At 42.5% G+C, this 21,988-nt stretch overlaps 1 protein-coding gene across 12 annotated transcripts in view; it reads left to right on the forward strand.

Moving 5' to 3' along the window:
• The window catches only part of MARCHF8 (membrane associated ring-CH-type finger 8), a 99,511-nt gene that overhangs the window by 61,769 nt on the left and 15,754 nt on the right, over nt 1-21,988 (forward strand). For 11 of the 12 annotated variants that reach the window (XM_056351006.1, XM_056351009.1, XM_056351002.1 and 8 more), the window contains one exon: nt 16,762-16,812. The exons of the other annotated variant lie outside the window; for it this stretch is intronic. In XM_056351006.1, coding sequence (XP_056206981.1) covers nt 16,762-16,812 — 51 coding nt within the window. The remainder of the gene's footprint in view (nt 1-16,761; nt 16,813-21,988) is intronic. 12 annotated transcript variants of the gene reach the window in all.

Here is a 21,988-nt window from a genome sequence, read left to right on the forward strand (position 1 = left end):
GGCACTTTTCTCCAATTTCTAAATTACATCCAAATAGGATGTTCTAGTCATGCTGGGCCCTCCAGCATTTGTAGCTCTTGTTAGTGAGTTTAACTCCCTATCTTTCAGGGAATAAAACCGCCGTTTCTGTATTTGTTAGAAAGACATATTGGACTGAAAGCCCAATCTAATGCTCTACTTCTGAGGAGGGTTAGCTAGCAGAAAACTAAAATCCTCCTGGATTTAAAAAAGATTGCAGTCCTTTTTCTCTAAAGCTTACAAGAGTTCTGCTTTATAAGATTAGATCTTATGAAGAGAGCTTTATTTCTATCCATTCTAGTTTCTTGATATGGAAGTCACCCTCCTTTTTATATAGCATCCCAACATCCTTTTCTTGCATGGAGTTAAAAAGTATTTCCAAATTGTTTTACAGTGGTGATAGGGCATGATACAGAGAAAGACAGTATGGATAATAATAGAAAGGCAGGAGAAGAGGGCTCATTTGTGTCGGAAGAGCAGCAGCTAGAAAGAGCCAAGAGTGATTAAAGGCAAAAGACAGAAAATGGAGGTGTGACGTGAGTTAAAAAGGTGCTGGGGACAGTGGAGGTGGCTGAAGATGCTGTTGATGTGGTCACTGGTTCATTTGCCGTCCTGCTTGCCATATCTCTGCTGCTGAAGGCAACAAAAACAACGCTTACTTGCAGGCGATGTTTATGTGTGGGCTTTGCTGGTTTTCACCCTGTCACCCTGGGAAACAGCTCCTATCTTTTAATCCCCTTAAGCCTCTAGTCTTGCACCAAAACATGTCCCTCCTGAAATGTAATCCTCTTACTTCAGTTCCACTGCTATGCTCCAGTTATGCCTTGCGCTCAAGCACAGGGTTTCTGCACCTGCCAAAGGTTGGAAAGATTTAAATATCAAAGTACCTACATGAGGAGTCCCCGCACAACTATTGTCCAAAGTAGATTTTGTCTTGAAACCCAAAATCCCAACATCTTCCAAGATCCCAAATCCCAGCTTTTTTTGGAAAAGCCTGTAGATTCCTTACACTGTGGTGCCTCACCTGTAAAAACAACAACAACAAAAAATAATTAGGCATCTTTTAACATTAATTTATTGTTTCTGTTGCCCTCAGTTTGCTTTGCTCAGTGCACAGAAGTGAGGATGTCATGGAGCACCTTCTGCATTCTTATGGGCCACCATGCTTAGGGATCCAAAGGCCATTGTACAGCCAGGGAAGTTCCAGGAGAATTTGGGATCACATTCGTAAGCAGTGGGGTTTCGGGGGCAAAGGTTGGTGGGGTAAATGGAGACTGTTCTGACTGAGAGGAAGCACACAGTAAGGACCGGTCAGGGCTTTGCCAGGTGGTGGGTTCCAGGAGGCAGCTCTTCAGGGAAATGCCAGTCTGATAATCCATGTGAAAATTAACACCCTGACAAGACCCGCCTTGAAAATTTCCATTCTGCGACTGAGAAGAATGGAAGGCAGTGATCTCAATCCTGTTCTCCTTCCTTTGGCACGACTTCGCTGTACACGAGACTCCTGCTGTCAAACCACATGCAGTATTCAGCTGTGTGCTGTGACGGGGCACGGCTGCTGTCAGTGACACTGAGCAACACCGCCTGGAAGAGCAGGGCAAGTAGGGGTGAATCTCACTCAGGGCAGCATAATTTCCCTGTGCCTCAGGTTTGTCCTCTGCCAGGTGACCACCACATTTACCTGCTTCAGGGTGCTGATGTCAGACTCCAGGAGTGTATTTTGCAAGAGGCTATAAATTGCAAACTGGCCTCATCGTGTCCCTCTTACAGTTTGTCTTAGATATAGTCTTGTTCAGCTCTTACTTTGAGCTGTTCCCTAGCACTGTTCGGCGCTGAACCACCACAGTGATCCCTTTGGAGAAGAAATAGTGTTTTGAAGGAAAGGTGCTATACAAGAAGCACATTCATCGTGTGCTGAAGTTTCAACCCTGTAGTACAGCATGCCCAAATGCATGTTTGGATTAAGAGAGGTTCTTCTAATTTCACATCCTCTTTTTAATGTCATCCGTTCTATCTTTCAGGATGCTAGCAGCAGAAGGTACTATGGAACCTTGCAAGAAAAGTGTTAGTTTTTTCTGAGTGTGTTCGTAGAGAATTGGCCACTTGTCCCTTTAAACCCTTGCTTCTGTAATTTACCTGTCTGCTGTGCTACTTTGTTCTTAGCTGTAGGATGAGACTGCCTATTTCACTGCTTTGAGTTTTTAAGTGACTGGAAGGGGTTTGTCCAGCTGCTTTTCACTAGAGGGAAGATGTTTTCTTCCTTTTCATGTGTTGAACAAGAGTTTGCAAGGGAAGCTTACTTAGAGCCTACAGGGAGCGTGTCCAAGGAGCAACAGTTTCTTTCCAGACCTGATATTTAAATATCCCCATCTCACTGCTTTGAGGATTATTAAAAATTAATCTGTAATATTAATAGGTAGCTGTCATAACTACAGGGTGAACTGTATCTTTTGATCAGTTTTTAAGTGGTTAGCCTTTGCAAGCGCTGGTCCTTCCTGCATCTTTCTCTGGGTTGGTTCCCATTGTTCGTGATGCTCATTTTGTTGCAGGAATCCCTCCCTGTTCCCCAGTGTCAAGTCTTGCCTGACCTAACAAATTATTTAATCCCATAGATGAATTTTGTCCTGGATGCCTGTGAGAACACAGTGACATTTGTATATTCCTGAAAGCAAAGCGTTTATGAATGGCACGGTGACAGAGAAGCAAAGGGTTAAAATGCAAAAGATGTGGTGTAAACTGTATCTAACCCTTACCTTTTCCTTGCAGATTTACACCGGTCTTGCTCACCTTTGGTAAATATTTGTATTGAAACACAGAATTGTAAATCTCCAGTATGGGGGAGTCTGAACGTGGACCAGGATGTTCTGGTTTGAGTCTTCATGCTTTTAAGTCTCTGTTTCAGAGAACAATCCAGCTGTTCTTGCAGGTTGCGTCCTTATCCCATGCTGCTGTTTCATCAGTCCCACTGGCTGCACTGCAAGATGCAGCTCAGCAGCATCTAATCCTTCTTCCCTCTGCCCTCCTACCTTTCCCCAGGGTGCTTATCTGGCCAAATCATCTATTTCACCTTTTGGAGAATGCCTGCACATTATCTGGTATTTCTTTTTTTCACTGGATGCCTTCTGAAAGGCCACTTTAAAACTAAAATCTCAGGGAGAATTTTGACATTTTCTCCTGTCCAGATAGGCAATATTGCTTGCCTGGAGTTTGCCCTTTAAGAAAATAGGTTTCCAAAGCAGCAGTTACTTATTCTTCAATCTCCTAGAAAACACTTCAGTGGTCATTACAAACTAGAAGGATAGTGCTTACATTTAGGGATAATTTTAACTTTTATATTTTCAAAACTAAGAGGAATCAGAAGTACATTTGAGGGAGTAAATGTGTGGACTGGAAAGCAACAGTTCTGGATCAGAGCCTTGTTGGCATCAGCAGACATTGTCAATGTGATACCCCAGGCATAAAAGCTTGCAAACCGAGGATCCTGCCCGCCAAGTGAATCCTCCCTGCTCGCTTCTAGAGCCCAAGGTGAAGCCCCTCTTTAATTGCGTCAGCTTCTTACTCAATTTTAAGTACAGAGCCTAAGAGAAAACAGCCTCCCCAGAGGTCTGACTATGTGTATTTTCAGAAGGTGTACAGAAATGCTTTTCATCATTAAGTGGTTCTTCACGGCTTTTTAAAAGTTACTTTTAAAAAAATACAAAAAGTATTTTAATAAAATATTATCTTCTAAAACAGCTGCAGATTTCATAGATGTAGAGCAGTGAGCACAGAGAAAACAAACTGAGCTTTTAAAATCTAGCTGTGGTGGAGGTCGATTTAGAGGCAGTTTGACAAAAGCAAATTGTATAATCTAATAGACTTTTTCTGAAAACTTTGATGCAACTTCCTGTGACAAAAAACCACCCTTGCTCAAAGCTCTAGGGAATGAAGGGCAGGAGATTTACTCTATGAGACTTATTTACAACCCTTTCCCCTTGGGAAATAAACTTTAGAAAATGCTATGTCAGCGCATGTGCAGGAATGCAGTGCAGTCCCCAGTAGGTCATCCAGCACTCTTGACAGCTGCAGTTCATTTTCTATTTCATAGGAATAAACGTGAGAGGCAGAGGAACCCAGTGAAGGGAATTGTTTAATACTGCTCGCATCATATTGAGAGCTGATGTGTGTGTGTGTGTTACCATAAAAAGCTCCAAAACCAAGCAGGATTTTACTGGAACTGGAGCATGAGAATTGCAGAAAGAGAATGAGTAAATGTCTTCGGTTAAGTGGAAAAGCTTCTATTCCAATAGGCTAATGGCCCAGAGATTTTATTTTAGTGGAAAACGCAGGCATTCCTGGGACTACAGTGGTAAATTTAGTTCTTAGGCAGCTGCTGGCGTTCAGCTCATTCAGGCACACACTCAACCCTCCTTGTTAGATGGTGACTGTGAGGAGCAGTGCTCTTAAGAAGTCTGTTTCTCTCCACCTGGTAGGTTCTGTTAGTTACCCATCTGATTGCTTCTGCTGTAGTCAGATGATTTTAGGATTACAGTGATGGGAAACGAGGCTGCTTACACAGAGCCTCCCTTTGTTAGCTAATACCTGCCCTGACCAGGAGTCGTGGCTAGGGCTGCTCCCAGGCACCATACTCTTGTGTTCTGCACCACCTGCTCAAAAAACTGGTTTGGTTTTGGGTTTTGTTTCTTTTTGGCTTTTACTGTTTGTTGGCCCTCAGGGTGACTGTCCTACTGTGCTGGGTCACTGTGCTCATCTCTGCTGTATTTAGCCAGTACAGCTCCATTGGCTTTGGTGTTGCTCATTTGTTGGCACTGCACAGTGGTCCCTTCCTGCACAGGGGTTGTTTTGGAAGGGCTCCTGCTTCTCCTGCTGCACATGAAGTAAATGGAGATTGCCATGTGCAGATACATTTTTCTAACTGTCTTTTATTGCTCTTTCTTCCTCTCTGCTTTGCATTAAGGCAAATCAGTATTTCTAAAACTACTTTAGCTCCTGATCTGCTCTGTGGGCCTGTTAGCAGCTGCAGTTACTGAAATAGGTTTTTTCAGATCAGGATGTTGATAGTGGCGCAGTCTGAGTCTTCCTGAGACCACATGCGCTTCTTGTTGGTTTTGGTGGGACCACTATGTCCGCATGGAGTGCTGGTTTATTGCTTCCTCCAGGAAATAATTCATCCAAGTGTATGTGTCTTAGCCTGCAATAACTGGCTTGAGTTACCTGCTTCCTGGTGTTCCTCTGACAGCGTGGACACCACTGTGAAGTCTCGTAACTTAGCTACATGTCTTTTCTTCACCTTGTTTTTTTACTTTCTCTTTTAATAATTTATTGTTTCAGCTGTCGTCTTATAAAGGCTTGTGTTCTTGTTGATCACCCCAGCTGACTGTTGCCAAACTCTTTGCATTTCTGCAGCATCTCTTACAAACAGAGGCCGAACTCCTGACCTGATTGACGTTAGTGGTGGAATTCCCCCTGCCATCTGTAAAGCCAGGATTTAACCTCTAGTGACCATACGCAAAAGCTGTTGACCTGCTATTGGTTTTTATTCTGTTTCTATATTCATTCCACCCATTCCTTCTCCATGTTGGCATTTTGTTCGGTTTCTTGGATGCTGCTACATTTTGAAGAGAGAAGGAGATCTGTTACGGTCACCTTTTCAAGAAGCATTGCTGCTGGATACAGAACTAGAAAAGATGACCCTGGTAAAATGGGACTCACTGTTTCGCTTTCATTGCCATTGTGGAAGACTTTCCCCATATTCTGTATGGCCATGCTATCTTTTTTTTTTTTTTTCCCCAATAACTTCTTTAAATAAAAAGGTTGAAACTACCTTCCTAAACAAACATAAATCTCCTGTAGGAATTTTTGTTTGGTTTTTTGGCCTCCTGTGTTGTGCTTATCTTCTCTGAGAGTAGGGAAAGTATCAAAAATGTGAGAGTAGGGAAAGTATCAAAAATGTAGAGAATCTAAATCTTCTGACTACTTGTCTTCCACCAAGAAGATTGTGTATACCAGTGATCAGTATCGGTAAACTGGATAGTGTCAGCTGTTAGAGATGGATTTAAGTGGTGTTAACTGACCTGCAGATAGATGCTGATTTCTTACCCTGCTCCTATATCAGGGACCCACTTAATGAGTGATACATAGGAAAGACTGATGGAGCACTTTAAAATTCTGCTTCTGTCCTTTACTTTCCCAGCATTTTCATTTTTCATCCATTGATATCTGTGATGTGTGGTGCTGTACTTCCCCTGCTCCCATTATATGGTTTGAAGGTAACCATAATCAGCAGGATTTTCTTCTGTGAGTAACAGGTCCTAAACATCCTCTGAGTGAGAGTGTGCCAGAGTGTTCGCTTGTGACTGAATGCAGTATTTCTCAGCACAGCCCTTGTTTGCTGGGAACCTGCACCCTCAGTTCCTTTAATGTTACTAAATGTGTTGACATTTCAAGTGCAGAACACCAAATGTAGAAGTGAAGTTAATGACTGTGGATTTTTATGCTAAAAAAGGAGTACATTTAGAATGTGTTAAACCCCCAGAGTTTAAGAGAAGAGGATTTTACAGCTTGCAGCACTGTGCAAATCATAAATTGCTTTGTCAGTGAGAAATGCTCGAGTCACTGTTGTTCACACAGGACTTTGAGCAGAGGTCATGGCCCTGAAAGACAGACCTGTGAAAGCAAGAGACACATGTTGGCTTCTTCAGGTCTGAATTTTGCAGAAAACCTTGAAATAATGTGATGGCAAAAAAATCTGCTGGCTGGGCAGCATGGTGGGAGGGGTAGTTAGCAAGCTGGGGTGTAGCCAGGTATTTCAAAGCACTGCCTTACCAGGTTCTTGCCGTACCATGGTACTCTGATAGTATAATGACTTTAAATGTTCATAGCATCACACAGCGCAGAACACTGACAGCACCAGTAGGTGCTCATGAATGGTATTTTACACACTGCCAGTCTTCTGCCTGGTCCCATGTAGCCTTCTTTGGACACCCACAGGCTGGCTGCATCCCAAAGCACCAGGTGAGGCCCCATGTGAGACTAACTGTGCTTCCCTGACAAAATTATACAAAAAGCTCATGGTTATACTGGTTGGAGTGGCCAGCTACATCTAGAGGTTTTTGCCCTTGTCGCTGGTATCAGGGGTTGTATTTTGGAGGAAGAGAGGGTAGTTGGATGTGTGTGCTTATTTTTTATTAAAAAACTTAATGTACGTAAAGTGCGTGCATTCACATATGCATGTTCTTTAAATGACTTTTGGGGTAAATAGTCAGTAGTTACCTGAATTTCCTGCATAATTAGCCAGGAACTCTGAACGGTCACTTAATGTAATTTTTCATTAGCAGATTTATGCTTCAAAAGGTTCTTGTTCTGCAGTTGAAATGCACTGCCCTTTGAATGAAGTACCTTTTCTCTTAGCTGTGAATTATCTTTCTTCAGAGAGTGGTTATTTCCGTAAGTAGTTTTGGTTTATGTGTTGTTTTTCTTTGATATTATTCTTTATCTGTTCTCTGAGCTTACAAACGGTTGTAAGAAATGTGAAGTGCTTAAAGGTCTTCAGAAATCACAGGTTAGATTTTTACAAGGATCTCATTCTAACCAGTGTTTGGCTAAGGAACTTTAGCGGGATCTGTAGAGCCCAGTTCATCATTTACCTAAATTTGTGTGACTGTTTAATGGTAAGTGAGTTGGAAATGCTGTGGGTTAGTATCTTGCAAACAGCACTGGTAAAAACAGGAAGATGAAATTTCAAGCAAAACCAAGCTGGTCTGTACTGAGTGGGTACTACTGAACAGGTCTGATACCTACAAGTGCTCTTTCAAGAGCTCTTTTGTCATGTGCTTTTGACCATATTGTGTTAAATTTTACCAAAAATACCCTGAATGCTCTCCCAGCATGATTTGGTGAGTCCTCTAATAGCTGCAGGGAATATTGTTTGCCCTTATGGGTCCACACAATCAGAGGTACGTTAGTAATCAATCTTTATATCTTAAGATGAAAAGGGAGGAGAAGAAGTTAAAATTCTTGAGCAAGGAGAAGCAACTTGAAGTTTCAAGTTTGCTTTGGGAAGTACCCAGTCTTCTAGTATTGTTCTGAATGTGTTTTTCGATTCAGGAGGCCTTTGTAATCTTGGCTAAGATGTGATTCTGTGATGCACTGTTTGATGGTATGAGCTGGAAATCAAGAGAGGCTTTGGTGGGCTTTCCTAGCTGAGCAGAGGCAGCGATCCAGGCACGTGTGTTACATCCAGTTTGCACACGATGTGCAAACTGCACAGCCGTCTGCCGTGCCACGTAGCACACAGCCTGCTCCTGCAGCGAATGACTGAGCCTGCAAAGTCCTGTAGACACTGAGACAGGGTGGCTTTTTGGAGAGTTCATCGAGGCTGCAGGCTTCCTGTGTCTGTTAGCAGCATGAGAAATTCCAAATTGCCAGTCACCTAGAGGGGGTTTTAATCTGCCTACGTTTAAAATAGTCAATTGCTTTGGCATATTGACATGTGTAGTGTACCATGAGAATTCCAGCAGCTGTATTAAATGGAATTACTTCACAGAAGATGGGGGGGGGGGGGAGGTTAATCTGTTTGTAATTGCTGGCTTCCTCTATGTTTGTATCTCTCTGCTGTTAAAAACGTGGAATTGTTTGAAGCGGCATTTTTGCTATCACACAGGTAAAGGTAAGCTTAATGCATACTGCTTCCATTATCAAAAAAGGTGTATATTTTCAGATCATGTCTTTTGTAGTTCATATAGCTTGTTCCCTGAGGGAAGGATTCATTTTTATGTGCGGTATCACGTAAAGGCACGCATCCATTTTAGGCAGGTTTTCTGGCAACAGCAAGATAAGAACATCCGTAAAACACTGGGTGCCAAACTTCGCAGTCTGTTTTCTTTGTTAGAAGGTGGGCACGTGGCATGTAAACATAATAAGTGTGCAAATGAATGTAGTTTTAGTGAAATGTACCAGACTGATGGTCTTGTGCAGAAATTAAGATTTGCTCTTCCAGGTGAGACACCTTCAGCTCAGCAATAGGAAGGCTTTTGTGTCAATTAGCTCAGCTAAAGGTGGGAGATGGAGATCAGATCTCTATTTTGAAATAGCAGCTGGAGATGCAGGTTATCCATAATCAGATGCACTTTGTGCAGCCTTTGGAAATAAAGCAAAGCAATGCAAAAACCAGAAATGTGGTATGTTGAAAAAGGTCTGGAGAACAAAGCCATGGAGAAAATGACCTTTTAGAAGAGAATGCTCTTCTCACCTTATCCAGTGTCTGGTTGGACTCAAGAATGGTTCCAAGCACTGTATCCCACGTACTCCAAAGACCAGATTGGCAAGGCTGAGCACCCAGCAGTACACAATGAGTAAGGACTTATACATAGGTGGACCACATCTGGAACATGTAGGGACCTGTGTGCCCGTCAGGTTTAGTATCAGGCACATCCATGCAATCGCTAAGAGCAGACTGGAGATGAAGCAGATAGTGCTTCTGACCACGCTGTGGTGCGGACGTAGGCAAAATATTCTTATTTTTCAACATTTCTGCTGTGTCTGCCTTGTTCTTTGAATTTCCTTTCATTTTTATTTCTTGTTTATGATCTGTTAGCCTCCTTGACTCCTCTCCACAAACCCCCAAGGGCACTGTTCCTTGAACTCTGACATTAAAGCCATTTGCTGTGTTGTCGTTTCCTTTTCTTGGTCTTTCTTTTCTGTTAAAGCAGTATGATCTTGTGATTTTACTTCCGTTGCTGATGTTTTCAGGCACAGCTGTAAGTTCAGCACCTGGAATAAAACTTGTTAATTCTCCTGTTTTACTTCCAGCCTCAGTTTTTTGCCTTCAGGTTGTTTTTCCAATTTTGTCTCCCGCTATGTGAAATGGCTTGATGTGAATGTGAATGAGCAAGTTAGTAAGATGAGTAAATCCACAGTGAACTTGCTATAGTTTTTTCACTGTGATGAAAGATCTGAAATCTTACATTGAGTTTGTGCACTCATTTGTGGATTGCTGGTCCCAGACAATCAAGTGGGATCATCCAAGAACAGAAGACACTGGACTAGATGGACGGGGCAGATTGGATTCTTTTTTCAGTATTTATACTGGGTTTTCAGGAAGGCGAAAAAGGAAAAAAGGTGGTGTGATTTCCATCACCTTCCTTGGTTTCCAGCATCCAGGGATAAACACCACACAAGAGCAGAGAGGCAAGGCATAGATGCCATTACTGTTCTTTGATTAGATGCCATTATTCTTCCATTCATTACTCTTCTAGCTGCATGCATAAATCATTGACAAACCTTGATGATATTTCGTCATATCTTATGAACAGAAATTTGAAATTAGCAAGGTTTAAGAAGTTTGCCAAAAACTGGCTTTATAAACTTAGCAAGTTTATTGCTCTTCCATGATGACCTGGTGACTGCCAAACAAATAAAAGCCATATTCAGTTGATAAACTATCATTTGCTACTGAAATAATTGTGTTGGATTCTGTCAGTCACAAGATCTAGTGCTGACAAAGCTTTTTTAATTTAACAATCCATTGTTTTTGACAGGTAAAGTAATTCAAAGCCTTCTCCTTTTTCTTTCCTCTCATTCTATCCATTTCAGACAGTTAAGTGCACGTGCCAGTGTTGTCGACAATAACAACAACCCCTCTCCCCAGACTAAAGCGTATGTTTCTTTTTAATTTCTGTTGTTCAGGTACAGGATTGCAGTCCAAGATTTACAGAAATTCTGGGAAGAGTTTCTTAGGAAATCTGCCATAGTTATGAAACCTGAAACAAAACCTGGGTGTGCACGGCTGCGTGTTTGTAGAACAACTGTGCATTCATGCTGCGGTCATGGGACTTGGTGGAAGAACTGCTTCACTCCTGATGCTGTTTTGCCATGCAAGGGTCATTCAGCTACTCAGTACTGCAGCACCTCACCATTTCAAGCAGTGCCATTCTTTGTCCCATTCTATAATTCTCATAAGATCTAAGAATGGGAATTGCTGTATGAATGGGAGCAATTACTACTTACTCATTCTCTTCTGCAAAGTTTTTTTTAATTAAGGAAAGCAACTATTTACCCAGAAGACTTTGTTGGCCTGTGCCACTCATTGATAACAGTAAATTTTTCACCAGATACCAACTTTGTGCTTAATCTGTCCTTGTAAAATGCCATTGTAGTGCACAAAATGAGGTTAAAATGGCTTTCAGATTCCATGTAGAAAACCACAAATAGGCAGAGCCCTAGCCAGTTTGTCCTGGTTGGTTTAACCATGTCTGTTGGGCTGAGACATCAGTTCTTGCCTTGCAGGGGTGTGTGGCTGGGGCACTGCAGTAACAACATCACCAAAACAAAGGGCTCTGCTCTTCATCACTGAGATTTTAGTTGGAGAACTTTTGTCATTAGATGAGGATCTTAACCCATTTTATGTAATGTTACATAAAAATTGTATTGGAAAATGGGGAATATAGTGCCATGTCAGGTTGCTGGTGTGTCAGAGAATTAAGGCTTCAGGAAGCAGGCATGTGCTATGTTCACACGTAGCTGGCAGTGGCTTGATGAGGACCCTCCTCTAGTGACCTTTGTCCAGCTTTCCCAGGGGGAAAGGGAATGCAAATCACCTTGCAAAACCACCGAGGTGTGGCTTGCAGTTTCTTCTCCAGTTCTATAAGCAAGAGATGAAGATGTGTTTAGTATTGGCCGTACTTAGGACTGAATGTAGGTACGGTTGTCAGAAGAAGGCTACACAAGCTATGAGACTGCTTCCTCTGTTATCTTCTATTTACTTGCCTTAATGACTGAAAACTAAAATGTTGGAAACACAAAATCCAAACCATTTTACTGTGATATTTTTCCCTTTCCATCCTGGCAAGGACATCCAAGTTGTATTTCTTTATAGTGCCCGCTTGCTGAGGCTGCGTGCAGTCTACCACCAAGTTTGGAGGAAGGTCACCGTGGGTACACTGGTGTGCTGTGAGTGCACAAGAGCAGCTCTGGCTGCCTGAATTGTCATCGGTGAGTGGGGACCCTCCTTCTGGCCCAGGTGATAGTAACCAGTGTTTTGGGGTGCACAAAACTGGTGAGTTTGGCTGTGTAAGTTACATAGTTGTCGTGCTTAGTGGAAAATGGATGTGTTGTGGTAGGGAAGCAAGGGTAAAATAACTTGAATTGCTGAATATGGGAGACCGAGCTAAAAGGGAAGGTGGGATAAAGGTGTCAGCTTCTAGATTGCTGGACTGAGGAGAGAGAGGTGTTGTGCAAGAGTAACCAAGGAATGGTGGCAGAAGGGAAAATGAGCCAGCACGGTGGAGATGGCAAGATGAAGAGCCCTGCAGGAAGGCAGATGTAAGCTCACAGTTGGGAGCAAATTCAAGTGAAGGTAGAAAAAGAGAGAAAAGTTGGGAGGGGGATTCAGGCAATTGCGAGCAAGTGCATCCAGAGTTTAGAGAAACGTGTCACTGTAGGAATGGGTAGCAGTTTTTCTGATTTTCAGTTATTTCCTTGCTTTTGCCTTCCTCTTTGTTTTCCTAGAGCCAGTCTCTGATGGGGACCTCAGAGCAGCAGCTGGCAGTGAGTGGCTCAGGAGAAGTTGCACTTGTAATTTTTTCCTATCTAGATGGGGGTATTTTAAGTGCCTGCCAGGTGGTTCTGGTTGAGTAGGATGATTTTGAAAGGCAGGGTTCCCATCATCCCATCCAGAAAGACTGATCTGCTAAAGTAGAGTGACGCTTGCTTTAGCTGGTGATAATTGTATGGTCGGTGCTGGCAGATGTTGCATTTGTCTTGACCTTTCATTCAAGTGCAGAGATTAATGCTTTTGCAAAAGGGAAGGAGAGCTTGTTTGGAGCCGTAATTACCAGACTAGAATGTCTTATTGTGCAATGGGAACATACGAGTAAAAAGCCTCTGAAGATTATTTGTTGGGCAGTGATAGTACCATAATAGAAGCTTGGCCTTGCCATTCCTGTGTCAGTGTTAATTTGTGAATAATTGGTAAACGATCCCAGGATGAGTGTACCAGTGGTGATGGATATAGTGTGAAAAGGAAGCTTTTGTTTGTTTGCCTTTAAAATAATTTTTATCTGTTTAATATTTCTGTTCCTCACTTCGTAGTTGTGCCTGCCATTAAAATATACGTATACGTATTCCAGGAGTTTATTCCAGGAACTCTTCCCATGGCTTTACAGCTCTTTTCTGTCTTAATGACTGGAAAACATGTGGCATCCTTAATGTATCACAGTATGGGAAACTGGCTCTATTTAATGGCTTCCACAGTGCTTTTTCCTGATAGATAGATATTTATTATTTTATTTGTAAAAGAGAATTAAACAGCACAGCTAGACTTCATGAACTGTATTACTTGCTTCCTGTTTCTGAGGTGTTTCTGTTGCTGGTTAATCATGTAAAAAAAAGTAATTTTCTTGGTCCTTTGCAGAAGTGGGCAAGAAAGTGCCGTATGTTCCTTCAGCAGGGGTGCTACCTGAGTGGTCATAGTGAACTGGAAATTGCTGTTTCACATTGAAACTTGGTTTTTATCTCTTTCCAGCCCAATACATTTTAAAGGCTATGTGTATGTAAGCTGTGAGACTTGGAGCAGCTGTTTCAAAAAACATCCCTGATTAGTAGGCAGGGTAAGGTGGGGTCAGTTGGTGTCTGAGGACTGAAGTGATTTTATCTGGGTGGTGGGGCTGCTTGGTAGCAGACTGGAAAATATGTGTGTTATTTTCAAGTCTGTGTTGGATCTGGTACTGGCTGTTGGGTCAGTTGTCACTCCTTGAAAAATATGGCTGAGTTGGTGCTTTTCCTCCTTGTCAGTGTACATAGCTCTAGAGCACCGATTTTGGCCAGCCTGGGCTAAGGCTGTGGTGCATTTCCTGTTGACTTTATGGGTGTACCAGCTTTGTGTCGTAAAGAAACCGAGATGTGAAAGAGCGCTTAGGTGGCTAGGAGTCCTTTAGAAGTATCACCAATACCTAAACATCTGTGTGCGTGCACTCCGTAACCCTTAAGGGAGTATTTTTCAAGACAGCTTTTTTGTTTAAAAATGATTGCTCTTGCAATAATGAAACCAACTCTTTGCAGTCGTCCACTGACTGAAACCTCTCCTTGGTATGTTTCCAACAGTAGATCAATAAAGATAATATGCGCATCTGGCTCTTTAGAGGCTCCTGGCATCCATCAGATAAGATCAGTTCTGGGAGCAGAGGCAGAAAGACTGGTTTCTGTAGCGCGGCTAAGAGGTTGTTTGCTCTGCATCATTTACACTGTTGTGCAAATATATGTCTTGTCCTCCAGCGGGTTTGTACTCACTGAATTTTAGCACATCTTTTTCAACACGGGTGCCCCTGTGAGTTCAGTTGTGCCCCCTTGCAGGCATCTTCAGCTGGACAGCAGTATTTAGGAAGCACTGAGTCAACATGAAGAAACCTCTGCTCTGTTTAATTTCATCTTCAGGAATTTCACCAAGAGAAGTCCTTGACACCTACAGCTGGATTTGAGACTGTCACCTCTGTGGAGCTCTGTGTGTTGCTCCAGGCATACTTCTTGGCCACAGGTCACGCTCCTCACTATTGTTTTCCCTTGTCCCACTTGTCCCACATAGCCTTGCTCTGTGTGCCTCCCACACGTCCCTGGAAGGCCAAGCATGCACAGCCTGCTTCTCCCCACACCTCACACACAGGCAATGACAAGTCCCTTGTGCTTGCCGGCTTATGTTGGTCTCTTTTCATCATAGCTTAAGAACATGTCCCTGCTCCTTTTTTTCTTCCTCCCATCTCTGCGGCTTCAGTGAACTTTTTTTTGTTGTTGCTATAGTTACGCTGCCTTTGATGAAATCAGCTAGGTCCTTCCCTAAAGGCTAGAGTCCATCCTTAGCCATACTGGCTCCGGCAGTAGTCCTGTCCAATGTTAGTGTACGCATTCTGGGGGGTCTCTACGTGTTTGTTTCTGTTCCAGCAATACTGTTATCTGTTACAAAAGCTCACAGTGATCCTGAAAACCAAACTCAGTCTTGCAGTACACAAGTGTGGCATTCAAGTCAGTGGTAATTCGGGCCACAACTAACTCCAGACCTTAAACTAATCCTTCCTGGGTTTTAGTTTGGCTGTCAGTCCAAACTGGTGGAGGTTTCCCTGGTCACTTCTCTGTTCTTCTGAAACATTATTTTACTGTCTTCTGGGTACTCAAACTGCTATATACAGAGAATTTCAGAACACTGAATTTGCTTCCTCACATTCTTAAGGGAGGAAGAGCAGTTCCTATCTGCCATCTGAGGCAGTGCCCAGGACTGTGTTGAGGGGCAACCGGTGTTGTAAGGAAGAGAGAGCCTGCTTTTGTAAGCATATGCTGAAATTTTTTGCCTTGCCTTCTCTTTTCTCAACACAAAGCTTTGAAGTCGCTCTGGGGATGTGCTGTAGGAAGAAGTGTCCAGGAGTGCAGGGATCTCCAAGTGTGGGTGTAGCATCTGGGTGCCTGGCCGGTTGGGCTGATGTGATACGGGCTTTAGTCATTGAAGGTGGCTTGAATTGTAACAAACGATAGGCAGGTGGTCTGCAGCAATGGTGCTGTGTCCGAACTGATCTAGGAATAACAGCAGTTGACTCTTTTGGGCGGTGGGGAGCGGGTTCTGTCCCCATTTGTTGTATATGCAGGACTTTGCATCTCAAGCTCTGTCTGATCGGTCAGCACCAATGAGAACTGGAAGAGGGTGCTGTCAGAGTGTCTCTGCTAGGTTAAATTATTTTCAAGAACAAAGGTGAAAGAGTTTGGTTCCTAAAATCCTAGTTGAGAAGATGTGCTTCTAGAAACTCCTACCCAGCATAGAGCCCACAGGAGATAGTAATAAATTTACCCTTTTTTCAGAGGGTTTAAATCTCAAACCAGTTTGTGTCCCAGCTTCACAGATTTGGAGGAACATTGATACTGATTTGTAACCACATGTTATTTATGACTTGCCCTGTTCGTAATATTTGTTTATAAAAAAAATATTTCTTGTTGGATTTTACTCAGAAAAGTTTTTGCAGAGCGATTTCTAGGCTCTTCCCAGTGGAGCAACTGTGTCCGGTTACACATAGGGTAAACACATTCAGAAACCAGGAACCCTTAAAGGATAAAATACCTTGGTGAAACCTACAGTTTATTTTGGTAGAAGGTAAGATTGTCATGCTTATCAGTCAGAGTCTGCACACTGAAAAGTGACAGGTACAGTCATCACTGATTTCATTTTTGAGAATTGTACTTTCTGCATTTTCATCTTGTATGATATTTCCAGTTTAATTCAGAGCTCTGTGGGAAGTGGGAAGTTCCTCAGTAATTCTGCTTTCTCTCCTGAAATGACATGCATGTGGTTATTCACGCTTTTTTCCAGATATCACTGCAATACTTTTTTCTTTAAGGAAGAGCTTTCAGTTTTAGTGTTGGATGTTTGCCTTTAGGTGTAGATGAAGCAGCACCAAGAAATACCCTTTTCTAAATAGATGGTATCTGGGAAAAGGGCTTTGCAGTATTCATGGAGAGAAGACAGCACTGTTCCGCTATTTCTCAGTTTGTATTTGTCTTGCCTATGTGATTTTCTGTAAGGTATTATCTTGTTAAGCAAATAAAGCAATTTAGTGATGATTGTAAATCAGGCTGATGTCAATAGAAGCAGCATCCTTAAAAGCCACAGGTGTAAGACTTTCTCCATGGAGTCTGGTTTCTAATACCAGCTTTAAAATATCCTCATAACTGTGATTTGTTGCTGCAATGATGTTATTCTTCCTCTTTCAGAATGAGAAGGCTTTGGGGCATTCCGTGAGCCGCTCTAGCAACATCTCAAAGGTATGTTCCTCGATATAACTCAGTCTTTGATAAACTTGAGGATACTGGGTTTCCTTTCCTTTCAAATCTGGGGTGATATATGTGACAATATAACCAGTAGAAAATGCTGCCTGTCTGTCATTGATAGTCACGCCAGAAACATTACAGCTCTCTGGTGTTTTGCAGACTGGCTTTACAGGTCAAATGAAGTGGAAGCTACTGTAGGTTTTCTCTTTCACACTGTCAGCCTCCTTCGCCTGGTAGGAGCAAGATAGATGACAGATGCCTGAGAACTTACCTTGGGGGGAAAATTAGCTCCAAAACCATCACTCAAGTATGCTCTTTTATACCATAAGCTATCTGATTGAATATTCTCTGTAACATACGTATAGCCATGCATCCTCTAATATATATTCACTATGTGGTTAAACATTATTTTATTGTCACTTCAGCACTGAATTATTGTTAGTGCCATGATATGCATTGTTGTCAGGGCATGACTATGGCAGTATTTTAAAATGTTTGCTATTACAACCCTTATTCTGTAAGGGAGGCATGATGCTCTACCCGTTCTAGTCACACTTCAGTATAGCCAATGGACATGTCAAAAGCACAATTGCTTTGTTACGCTGTTAGGGGAAAAAGTCCAAGATAACTTACTACAATACATACCCTGGTTCTACTTCTGCATTACAAATGAAGAAGATTTTTAATTAGCCAGAAGCCTGACACCTTTTTGCTTACATAGGTACAGTAGCTTAAAGCCTTCATGCAAGGCAGGCTGTGCTGGTTGACCAGTATTTTTCATGGGGTGCATAAGCCTCAGTCCTTTGTTGCCACAGTTGATGTTGCTGGTAATAGTGACTTCTAATGAGAGACTGAGTCAGTATGGCTGTGACGAGCTTGAGTCCCTTTTATCTGTTCTGGGTACTTGAGGATATAGGAAGCTATTCATGCCAATCTCCAGCAGAGGAAACAGTGGCTGCACTTAATTTATGGTTTATACAGGCACAGACAGCTTTCACTTTAGAGCAGAAAGACAAGATTACTGTGTGTCTTAAATCATGAGCAGGGCAACTGTCAGTGCACAAGGAATTGACCAAGCTGAAAGTGGTGTTGTCACGGAGTGATGTGGGATTATGTTTTACATTCAGAAAATGTGCATTTACAGAAAGGGTTTTGAAAGAAATATTATGCGAGTATAACTTCTTATCTGTGCTTTTCTAAAATGGGACTGCACCTGTTCTTTCTTACCCTGGCTCTTCTCTTCTTAAGGATCCTTAACTGGATTTACAGGTGTTGAGCAGAGGTGGTAGTTTTATCATTCAGTTTCATCATACTTTTCCAAGAGTGCCTGAAGTTCAGCACAACAAGCCTTTCGGCAGCAGCAATTTGGTACCCCTATGAAGCTGCACGGTTCATTCTTAATTCATTGAGAACTGGTAGTGTGGCAATGCAGTGGAAAGAACCTTGCACACTTGGCAAAGCTTTCCCTGGGAGTACTGGCAAGTGAGACATTCAATATTTGCATTCATCTTGAAACACTGAAACATTCAACATGGTTGCTGTGTGTTGCAAAATCTGAAGTTCTCAGGGGGAGTATAGTCAGCTTTGCCAGTTCAATGGGTGAGACTTGGTGGCAAGCATGAGCTTCCCAGAGGTGTTGGTGTTCTTACTGTTCCTCTGTTGCCTCTGGAGTAGGCACATGGAATGGATCAGACACACTCTGAAGACAGCTTCTAACAAGGGCAAGAGGTGGAATTCCCATCAGTCCTCTGATTTGCCTCATACATCCCAACGTTGCCTTGCACATCCAGGCAGTTCAGTGCTAGGCTGCAGCTATTTATTTTGCACTGTACAGGGGGGGCTGGCTGTTGCAAGCGACCTGTAGGACAAAAGAGAAAAGATTATAGTAATGGGATGCTGTGTGGAAGCTTAAGTATGTGGAAAAAAATTCATTAGTTCTGAGGTTTAATAGGAAACTGTCTTTTATTTTTGTTCAGAATAGTATAACAACCTGGCCAATTAGGCAGACTGAATACATGTAGGGGAAAAAGTAAGGAAATGCTTGGCTGCCTGTTTAGCCTTTTCTAAAATCCACAGAGCTTGTTGATGCTACATCATTTTAAGAGGAGCTATTTAACCAAAATTGAGTTTAATCAATTATATGCTGCATTTCCAGGTATGTTGGGGAGGGGAGATGTGTACAAAAGAAATAATGATCACGCTTCCTGCAAATGACTGTTTCAGCTATTATTTTTCCACTGAAGTCTAGCTTACAGCATAGCATATATAGCAAATCTGCTGCACATGCTTGGCACTGACACTCGATTCAAAGCTTTTCTAGTGCTGATATGTCATTATGAACCTGCTGGGATTATTACTGTGTATCTTTCTGCTGCTCTCAGTTGCACAGTGGCATATAAGTAGAAAGGCTTGAGTCAGAACTCAGCCTCTAGCCAAGAGGATGCTGTGTTACTTGGTGTGACCAAGGAAAGCAATGCCCTAGGGCTAAAAGTGATCAAGGAGGGAGGCAGACAGATGGTGCCACTGAAAATGAGATCAGCTGGTAGAGGTAGCAGGACCTCTCTGAACATAGACCCCAAGTGTTGTGGACAGGTGGAGCTGGGAGGAAAAGGGCAGTTGTCCAAGAGGCAGATGCTAAGAGAGGCTGAAGAGATGCCTAGTACGTGTGGCCAGACCAAGAAAAAACAATCGCCTAAATACTTGGCTAGGGATGGAAGCTGGAAGCCGAAGAAGGAGGAGTAGGGAATAAGATGTAGAGGGATCTTCACAGGGTGCCATTAAGTTTTGTGCAGTCTGTTGCACGGTAGGGGATGTGGCATTCCTTCAGGCCCTTCTTTGCTTTTTTGGTGTGTTTATTTCAAACGCTCCTTTTAAATCTGCTTCACATGAAATGTTTGAATTTCTGGACTATTTTCTATGGGTTTTTTTGAAATAAAAAAAAATAATGTTGAAGGCAGGTTGAATTGATTTAGTCATGGGACTTGGTCACGGCCCAAATCCCAACTTGCCCTGTTCAAGAGAAGTGATGCTGATTGAAACACCCCCAGCTGGCAGAGGGGTGGGTGTACAGCCCAGATCCACATCTCAGCTGTTTACCCTGACTAAGCCAGCATTTTTGCCAAGAAGTCACTGTTTGCTGCTAAGTGCCTTCATCATACAAGCCACACAGAGAAATAAATAAGCTTTATAGAAGCTTCACCCTCTAAATATAGATGAAATTGACACTAAACCACAGCTACTCACTGAGAACAGCTAAACCAGAATTTTCACAGTGGTGGTAATTCATGCCCTCTGCACTTAGATAAAGGAATTGTGCTTACAAGCAGATTAAACAAGGTCACTAACAAAGCTGGTCTGTAAACAGTTATCCTCAAATTAATGATACTGTTTATCTTTGAAATATCTGATATATCCTGGAACTGATGATGTGGTGTATGGAAATATCTTTAGGTCATCTGTGTGCTGTTCCTGTCATCTGATTGCTCTTGGAGGGCTGATTTTAGCGTAGTGGGGAAGCATTTTGTAGTCTTATTTTTGTGGTCCTCTAAGGGGTAAACTTTGAAAATGCTGATATTGAGATCACAGCAAAGAAATCAGAAGTGCACTCCTTAAAAAATGTAAATGCTTTGTCTTTTCTGAAGGCTTGTACAGTTTTATCTTGTGAGCAGAAGCACACTGTAAAGTATTAAATTATTCTTGGGCTGAATGGCAGCCAGTGCAGACACAAAGTGGTAGCCTAAGCTTGCTATGAAATTTGAAATCCATTTAGGGTGTTCATCGGCTTGGAACAGATTTAGAAAAGCATATGAATACACACGTCCACTGTTGCCTGAAGCTTTGATGGATTCAATGAGCGTTCATCCGTAGAAAAGCAGTCCAGGTTTTTTAGTGGCAAAGCTTAGCTACCCTGTGGTTCATCAGAGGGCCGAGGCTTACTGTAAAGAGCTGCTGCTCAGAGGTTCTTTTTAGGTATGTGAGCCTGGGGGTAGGGAAAGAGAAATGGCTTAAAACAAAATAAAAATATTTCTGCTGAGCTATATGGGAAAAGGAAAAGACAGGAAAAAATGTGTAGTGTGAAGACTGAGGTACGCTTTTCCCCACCCACAAGAGCAAGTTATCTCATGCTGGGGCATGGTGCGGTTGTGTCCGTAAGGAGTGCGATAGCCTCCCTGTGAAAGGGGAGTGTGCAGGAGTTCCCTTTCCTCTTGTTTCCTCAGTCCAGCCAAGATATTTTGAGGAAGATTTTAAAGTCAAAGAGCTACTACTTCTTTTTTTTTTATTTTTCTTCTCCCTGCAGAATCTATGCAGTTGTTACTGGGTTTAGTCAACATTAATCCTGTGCTACAGGCAGGTTGAATTATACTTGGGGAGATGGTGAAAGGATAGATAGCCTTCTTTCTCTACTGCCTTTGGCTCTGGTATCTCTAGAGAAAGTTCCTGCCAGAATCCTTCTTTAGATTTCTTCAGGAAGAATGAGGGGAAGCTGACTTCAGCTTCACTCATAGTTTCTAGACATAATTTTGATTTTAGTCATACATTGACAAAGTATGGAACAAAGTTCTTCCGGCAGTGGACTGCTGGTTCCTATTGAATTGTTGCCAAAATTGTATGGTGATGTTGATCATTCTGGAAATTTCAGATGCTTCTTTGCCATATCTTCTTTTTTTCTTTCCCAGTTTTTTTAACCACTCTCCGTTCAATAATGCATCTTACCCCAGCTAAAGACACTTGATTTTAATATGCACCAGAGGTCAAAATGGCACAAGTCTGGTAAGGAGAATTTAATGGAGAAGACTAGAAGTTACTGATGTTTGATCCTGTCGTGTTGGTATTTAGGAAAAGCTTTAAAAAACAGCCTGTCAGCAGGCTGCTGCCCTTCACAGCATCCAGCCCATCCATAGGTGGCCAGTTCTGGCTGTCTCGTGTCAATTAGCACACTTGGCACGGCTGGGTGGTCTCATTGAATGGCTTGCTGCCTGGGTGTGCTAGTTCAGCTGGAGGCCTGCTTTGGCATGCATGCAGTGAAACAGCAACATCTGTCCCACAGATGAGCTTTGGAGACTTTACAGCTGCAGTGCAGTTTAACAAGAGCTATCAGCCAGCGTGTACATGGGATACAGCACTTGCTGAAAGCATCAGAACACAAACCTGTTGCATCCTGGTGGATGGC

This window comes from Falco biarmicus, chromosome 9 (assembly GCF_023638135.1).
Source record: "Falco biarmicus isolate bFalBia1 chromosome 9, bFalBia1.pri, whole genome shotgun sequence".
Classification (NCBI taxonomy): Eukaryota; Metazoa; Chordata; class Aves; order Falconiformes; family Falconidae; genus Falco; species Falco biarmicus.